General features: G+C 41.0%; 1 protein-coding gene across 1 annotated transcript in view; it reads left to right on the forward strand.

Moving 5' to 3' along the window:
- Positions 1-672: 672 nt before the first annotated feature.
- The window catches only part of LOC109239062 (nuclear-pore anchor), an 8,459-nt gene continuing 1,029 nt past the window's right edge, over positions 673-8,102 (forward strand). Inside the window, exons 1-3 of the mRNA XM_019405569.1 lie at positions 673-805; positions 929-1,265; positions 1,401-7,344. Of these exons, the coding sequence (XP_019261114.1) occupies positions 960-1,265; positions 1,401-7,274 (6,180 nt within the window). The 5' untranslated portion in view covers positions 673-805; positions 929-959 and the 3' untranslated portion in view covers positions 7,275-7,344. The remainder of the gene's footprint in view (positions 806-928; positions 1,266-1,400; positions 7,345-8,102) is intronic.

Here is an 8,102-nt window from a genome sequence, read left to right on the forward strand (position 1 = left end):
TTTTGTTTTTTAATTGTATTTTAGGTTGATACTGACACATATTTCTCTTTCTTATACGATGTTGAAGTTGTTATTTTCCCAAGCACTATGTTTGTTTATGTCATTTTTGTCTGTTGTCGTTCATTTGAGATAAGTCGTTTTATTTCTAAACTAAGACAAATCGCTATAACATATTTTAAATTGAGTATAGAATTATATGAAATTTGAATTGATCTCTCTAACTAAGTTAACTAGCAAGAGTTGTAAATATTTTGTGCTGTTTTTGTCCTTAATATACGTGGATATTGCATCTTGATTTTTAATATTCTTTAATGAAGGTTTGATTTCCTTTGTTGTTTGATACTAATCTTCCAATTTATATTGTTTGTATTTATCGACGTCCAAAAACTAGTTAAAACAATACGATCTAATTTGTTCAAACAAATCCTATCACAATTTAATTTAATTAATATTTTTAATATTAATTGTGCGGGTACTACTACTAATTAATTTTAATATAAATACCTAGTTTCTCAAAAATAAAAGTGTGTTAACCAAAAAAGCAAAAACGAAGTATAATCTACATGTTGGAAAACAAATTATTTGTTAAATACCGCTATAACTTGGAAATGCATGTACTTGGAAAATATGATTATAAAAAAGAGTAAATAAATTACGAGGCAAGGGTAACACGACAGATATAAAATCACAGGAAGAAGAAACATCAGAAACCAGGGAACTGCTTCGGTGAGGAGCGTGGAGAAACTCCCTTTGTCGTTTCAGATTTGCCCTAGCCGTGCATTACAAAACTGATTCACCATTGTTGGTAAGTTTTTCTTCCCAATATGCTCCCGTGGTTGTTCTTCTAGGGTTTTCCTTTGCAAAATGTTAAACTATTATTATAGCAGTTAAAAAAAATTAGGGCATTAACATAGTTTTGATTTCACAGATTGATGAAAAGTAAAAAACTAAAGTGAGCGATGCCGTTGTTTATGTCGGATGAGGAATACGAGCGGTGCTCGAACGACGCCGTGTTGGTATCTGAAAAAGCTGATGAATTCATACGCGATTTATACAATCAACTGGAGACTGTGAAAGCGCAGGCTGATGCTGCATCCGTTACTGCCGAACAGAGTTGTTCCTTCCTCGAACAGAAGTACCTCTCGCTTAATTCAGAGTACTCTGAGCTTCAATCGCAGTACTCTGAGCTTAACTCGTCGTTTGAGAGACGCCTCTCTGAACTCTCTCAAGTACAAGCCGAGAAGCAGCAAGTTCACATCCAATCTGTAAGTCTTTTCTAATTCCTAATTCCTTTTCGTGTACTTTTGATATGTTAGTGGTTTCTCCTTAGTTAGTGCACCCTAAATTCTGTATTTTTTTTTTCTGTTGTATTTGATTGTTTTTCCGGAACATGAAAACAGATTGGAAAGGATGGAGATGTGGACCGGTTATCCACAGAGGCTTCAGAACTGCGGAAAACAAAGAGGCAGTTGATGGAATTGGTGGAGCAGAAAGACTTGGAGATCAGTGAGAAAAATTCCACTATCAAAAGCTATCTTGATAAGATACTTCACTTGACTGAAACTGGTGCGGCTAGGGAAGCGCGGGTCTGTGACTTGGAGACTGAAGTATCACGCTCTCAGGCTTCTTGTTCGCGGCTTTTGCAGGAGAAGGAGCTTGTTGAGAGGCATAATGCATGGCTGAATGATGAGTTAACAGCCAAGGTCAATGATCTCATGAAGCTGCGTAAAGTGCATTCTGAGCTTGAGGCGGATATGTCTGCCAAACTTGCTGATGTGGAGAAAAAATTTAATGAATGTGATAGGTGTTTGAAGAGGAAAGAGGAACAGGTGAGGGAATTGGAGTTAAAGTTCACTTCTCTAGAGCACGATTTATTAACTTCCAAGGATGTAGCAGCTGCGAAAGAGGAGCAAATGTCTGGGGAGATTGCAACCTTGAACAAGCTTGTGGAATTGTACAAGGAGAGTTCTGAGGAGTGGTCTAAAAAGGCAGGAGAACTTGAAGGAGTAATTAAGGCTTTAGAGAGTCATGGAAACCAAATAGAGAATGACTATAAAGAGAGGCTTGAAAAAGAAGTATCTGCAAAGAAAGAACTAGAGGAGGAGGTTGCATGCTTGAAAAATAAGCTTGTGAAAAGTGAAGCAGAATTGAAAATTAGGGGAGAAGATACACTGAAACTTCTTCCTTTGAATTATTTTACAACGGAATCATTGCCAAACTCAGTTGAAACTAGTGACATGGTTGAGGATGATCACATGGTTGTACCTAGTCTACCTATTGGTGTTTCAGGAACCGCATTAGCAGCTTCACTTCTTCGGGAGGGTTGGGGTCTGGCTAAGATGTACACAAAATATCAGGAAGCTGTTGATGCTCTACGACATGAACAATTGGGAAGAAAACAAGCTCAAGCTGTATTAGAGCGTGTACTATGTGAAATAGAGGAGAAAGCTGGAGTTATCTTGGACGAGCGAGCAGAACATGAAAGATTGGAAGATGCTTACTCTGTGCTAAGTGAAAAAATGCAGCATTCCCTCTCTCAGCAAGCTGATTTAGAGAGGAATGTTCTGGAATTAAAGGCTGATCTGAGAAGTCGTGACCGTGATTATGCAGTTGCTCAGGCAGAGATAGTTGACCTCCAAGAACAGGTGACAGTTCTTTTAAAGGAATGCCGTGATATACAACTCCGTGGTGGATCAGTGGGACCTAAAAATGATGATTCTGTGGTGTCAGATTCTGTATTTATGTTTGGTGCTGAATCTAATGCTGATAATGCTGGAAGGCTGTTGAGCTACAAGGACATAAACAGTCTGGTTGAACAAAATGTCCAGCTAAGAGGCCTAGTTCGCAGCCTTAGTGACCAGATTGAGAACAGAGAGTTAGAGTTGAAGGAAAAGTATGAGAAGGAGCTTCAGAAGCATATTGATGAAGCTTCCTCCAAGGTTAATGCTGTACTGGAAAGAGCTGACGAACAGGGAAGGATGATCGAATCACTCCATACAGCTGTGGCAATGTACAAACGGCTTTATGAAGAGCATAGAGTTCATTCATCTGATACTCAATCTCAAAAATTGGCGGAGGTTGAAAGACAGGAAGTGATGCTTTTGCCTGATACTTCACATGAAGCTTTAGGGAGAGCACAAGAACGGGCTTTTGAGCGTGTAAAATGTCTCGAAGAAGAGTCATCAAGATTACGGAGCGAGTTAATCTCTCTTCGATCCGAGCGTGAGAAGTCAGCTTTGGAAGCACAGTTTGCTCGAGATAAACTTGACAGATATGTGAAAGATTTTGAGCTCCAGAGAGAGGAGCATAACGCTGTCCTCATGAGAAATGTTGAGTTCTCACAGTTGATAGTTGACCACCAGAAGAAACTGCGAGAAAGTTATGAGTCATTGAATGCTGCTGAGGAGCTTTCTCGAAAGCTAAAAATGGAGGTCTCTATTCTAAAGAACGAAAAGGATATGCTGATAAATGCCGAGAAGAGAGCTTCTGATGAAGTGTATAATCTGTCACAGAGAGTGCACAGTTTGCAGGCCCATTTAGATACATTGCAGAGTACAGAAAACGTTCGTGATGAGGCAAGAGCTGCTGAGAGGAAAAGGCAAGAAGAGTATATTAAATGCATTGAGAAAGAATGGGCGGAGGCTAAGAAAGAATTGCAAGAAGAGCGTGATAAAGTTCGAAACCTTATGCTTGAGCGAGAAAGTGATTTTAAGAATGCATTGAGACGAGCTGAGGAAATGGGGAAAGAATTGGCCAGCACTTCACGTTCCTTGGCTGCTGCCGAATCTAGAGCTGTTATTGCTGAGGCACGATCTACTGATTTAGAGGAAAAACTGAAAGCTTCACAAGGAAAGATGTCTGAGAGAGCTGATGAAGGTGGTCCTTCCTCTGCTACTGAGCTTTCTGGGGACATGCACTCTGCTGAAGAAGTTAAAACACTCAAAGAGGAGATGCAGGCTAACAAAAATCACATGCTGCAATATAAAAGCATAGCTCAGGCGAATGAAGAAGCATTGAAGCAGTTGGAATTGGCCTATGAGGACCTCAAAGTGGAAGCTGATAGAGTGAAAAAATCAATGGAAGAGGAAGCTTTATCGCTTAGGAAACACATTACTGATCTTGAGAATGAATGTACTGTGAAGTCAATTGAAGCAGCTTCTGCAACTGCAGGGAAAGAAGAAGCTGTTGCTGCTACTTTAGCTGAAATATCCAGTCTGAAAGAAGATAACTCTGCTAAGATGTCACAGATTTCTAATTTGGAGTCTCAAATAACTGCTTTGAAAGATGATTTGGACAAAGAGCATCAAAGATGGCGTGCCGCTCAAGTTAATTATGAGAGACAGGTAATCTTGCAGTCAGAAACAATTCAAGAACTGACTAGAACATCTCAAGCTTTGGCTGCCTTACAAGAAGAATCATCTGAGCTCCGTAAAATCTCAGATATTCTAAAAACTGAAAATAATGAATTGAAGGCCAAGTGGGGGGCAGAGATGTCGGCGCTAGAAGTATCAAAAACTGAAGCCGAGAAGAAGTACACTGAGGCTAATGAACAGAACAAGATATTACTTGATCGGCTTGAGGGTTTGCACATTAAACTGGCTGAGAAGGACCGTGAATCTTTAGGTACATCTTCTGGAAGCACGACGGCCGAGAGTGATGATGGGTTGATGAACGTAGTGAATTATCTAAGACGGTCTAAGGATATTGCAGAAACAGAAATTTCTTTGCTGAGACAGGAAAAACTTCGGTTGCAATCGCAACTCGAGAACGCTCAGAGGAGGGCAGATATAGCAGAAGCATCACTTAATTCTGAGCGAGAGAATTCAAGAGCTCAGGTTTTAAATGAAGAGGAGTTTAAAGCACTGCAGCTTCAGGTTAGAGAACTGAACTTACTTCGTGAAAGTAACTTGCAATTGAGAGAGGAGAACAAGCACAACTTTGAAGAATGCCAGAAACTTCGCGAAGCTGCTCAGAAGATGAAGATTGAAGTAGAGGGTCTGCAGAAGCTCCTCAATGAAAGACAAGAAAATGTGGAGGCTTGTAGGAAAGAGATTGAAATGCAGAGGCTGGATAAGGAGCAGCTCGAGAGAAGGGTTAATGAGTTGGTTGAGAGGTGTAAGAGTTTTGATCTGGAAGAATATGCTAGTCTGAAAGAAGCTGCTCAACAGATGCAAGTGAATTTGAGAGAAAAGGATGCAGAACTGGAGAAGATTAAGAAAGTCATATCTGAGCAGCAGAATCTGGTTTCTAGCTTAGAACAAGACCTCACAAGGAGCAGAACAGAATTGAGTCAGAGGGAATTGAGAATCAACGAGGTTTTGCAAGCTGAGGCCTCTCTGAAATCCGAAGTTGATAAACTCAGAAGGTTAATTGCTCAACTGAAGAAGAGGGCAGAGAACTTATCAAAGGAAAAGGACAACTTATCAAAGGAAAAGGACAACTTATCAAAGGAAAAGGACAACATATCAAAGGAAAAGGATGATTTGGCTAGAGAGAATCAAGCTCTCTCCAAACAATTGGAAGATGCTAAACTGGGGAAAAGAACTGCTGATGCTGCAGATGAACAGGCCTTGAAAGACAAAGAAAAGGAGAAAGACACCAGAATCCAGGGGCTTGAGAAGATGGCCTTTCAGCTCAGAGAAGAGTTGAAACAAGGGAAATTAAAGCGTTTCAAGACTCAAAAGACAATAAGTGACTCCTATGAAACTGTGACTCAGCAACGGTCCAAGCTATTAGATGAACTGGACAAGCATAAGCAGGCTTTGAAGACGCTTACCGATGAAGTTGAGAAGGTAAAGCAAGCCAAAAGCAGTCAAACAGAGGGCACATCAGTGGATCAACTCCTTTCCGGGACTCACTTAGAGGACTTCACTGCTGCATATTTTCAGGCTGTAGATGACTTTGAAAGGGTTGCACGTGGTGAGCTCGGGGTTACAGGTGCCACCGACATTTCTGCTCCAGATGCTTCTGTTTCTGGCTCAGTTGTACCTGGTCCAGCAGCTGCGCCTTCGCCACCAGCTAGCTTGTTGACTTCCACTCCTGTGGTGGGAAAAGTTGTTTTATCAAAGATGACCTCTGAAACTCGTAAAACAGGAAGGAGGTTGGTTCGACCTCGCATTACAAAGCCAGAAGAACCTTCAGCTGATGTAGAGATGCAAGATACGGATGTATCTAGCAGCAGTGGGAAGCACATAACAACACCTCAAAATGCAGAAAATCTAGATAATGCAACATTAGCAACTCAACCACCAATTCGCAAGCGCCCTTCTGCAGCGTCTACCTCAGAGTTACAAGAAGAGTCTTCTGCCACGGGTGAACCCTGCTTAGATGTGGCTCAACCTGTGCTTAAGAAGTCCAAAGGTCTAGAGGCACCTCAAGAAGGTGGTGAAGAAAAATCTGTTGGTAATGTAGAAATTTCAGAATCTCTGCCTACTACAGAGGAACATGATGCTGGAGATGAAACCCAAGGTTTCAAAGAGGAAGCCAGTGACACTGAGAAGGATGAGACTATGCTTTCTGGCGAGCAGGTTGAAGAGCCGGCAGTTATTGCAACAAATCAGGCTGAGTCACAGGTTGATAGAACAGATGGTGCAGATGATACTTTGGGAAGGCCTAGTGAAGTGTCAACTCCAGATAATGAATCAAAGTTTCAGGTGGAACAAGAGAGAGAGCAGCTAGCAGCTGACGAAAGGGAAGAGGGAGAGCTAATTGCTGATCCTGAAGATGTTGGAAATCTCGAGGGAGGTAGCAATTTATTAATGGGAAGCCCAGAAAATTTAGAACCTCAGGCTGAAAGCTTAGCTGGTACTGATGAAGACGCCTTGCTTACTCCAACAGACACTGGGGAGATTGAATCTTCCCAGCTCCCAGATGATGATAAGAATGATGAAGTCGATACAACAGAAGAGCTATCTGAAAGCTCTGATAAGTTGAATGATGGCGGTGACCAGGTTGCTACTGAAACTGATCAGGCTGTGGATGCTGTTGTTACTGGTGAGAAACCATCAAGCAGTTCAGTTGACAGTAGCATTTCAAAAGAAGGGGGGGCGGGTGACACTGCTGCAGCTGAAACAGAAGAAGGGAAACAGGTTTCACCTGTCAATAGGAGCTCAAGAACCATAAACTTGAATGAGAGGGCTAGAGAAAGGGCTTCCCTTAGGCAGGCTGGTATGCTTTCCTCTACGATGCCAAGAGGCCGTGGCCGAGCTCCTCGGGGTCGTGGTGGGCGCAATGTGCGTGGTGGTCGCGGTCAAACCCCTGGTTCACAGGGTTAATTATTTTGCATTATCTTTTATGACAATTATGTGGGAGCTCTGGTTCCTCTACGCAGCCTTTCATTCTTCTGTAAGTTATAATACTTCTAATAAACATTTCATAAATCAATTTCATTCCATCTCACTTGTTGAAAAATCAATTTCATGCAACACAGTTTTGTGCTTTTATAAGAAGAAACTTTAAAGGGTATGCTTTAAATTGTAGTGGATTTTTAGTGCAATTGTATGAGTTCTATGAGAAAGAGGACCGACCAAGTTTATTTTGCCCTAAGTGTTTATTACTGAATAAATGAAAAGATCCCCCCTTTTCTCCTTTTCTTGAGAGAATACCTCTCATCCACAAATTATCCGAGTGAGACATAGAAGAATAAGATTAGATTTCATTTGGTGATACAGGAAGAACAAATTGGCTTATATTCTACCTACCCCATATCCTTCTGCCAATATATGAACCTCTGTTTGTGTAGTTTGACCATCATTCCAGACCAAGTCTTATCCAAAGTTGTAGTTTCCTTTCTGGATAGGTAACCAAAGTTAGAGTTGTACAATTTATCGCTTAATTGAAAAGAGGAAATGACTAGAGAGGAGTTGATCTGATACTATTCCCAATTTATTGAATTAAGATTGTGAGCAATGAAGACTAGTCGGTTATGAAATTGTGACGAGAATTCCTCCTTCCTAGATGTGGAAATTCTAGTCTGTAAAAAGATGGATGGAAATTGTATTCTTTTGACAAGATGTCCACAATTCGTTCCTTCAATTGCATAGATCCAGGACCCCCAGCATTCTGAATCTAAAATGGAAAAATCCAAACAAATTTGTTTCCCC

The sequence above is a fragment of the Nicotiana attenuata genome, unplaced genomic scaffold (assembly GCF_001879085.1).
Source record: "Nicotiana attenuata strain UT unplaced genomic scaffold, NIATTr2, whole genome shotgun sequence".
NCBI classification, from domain to species: Eukaryota; Viridiplantae; Streptophyta; class Magnoliopsida; order Solanales; family Solanaceae; genus Nicotiana; species Nicotiana attenuata.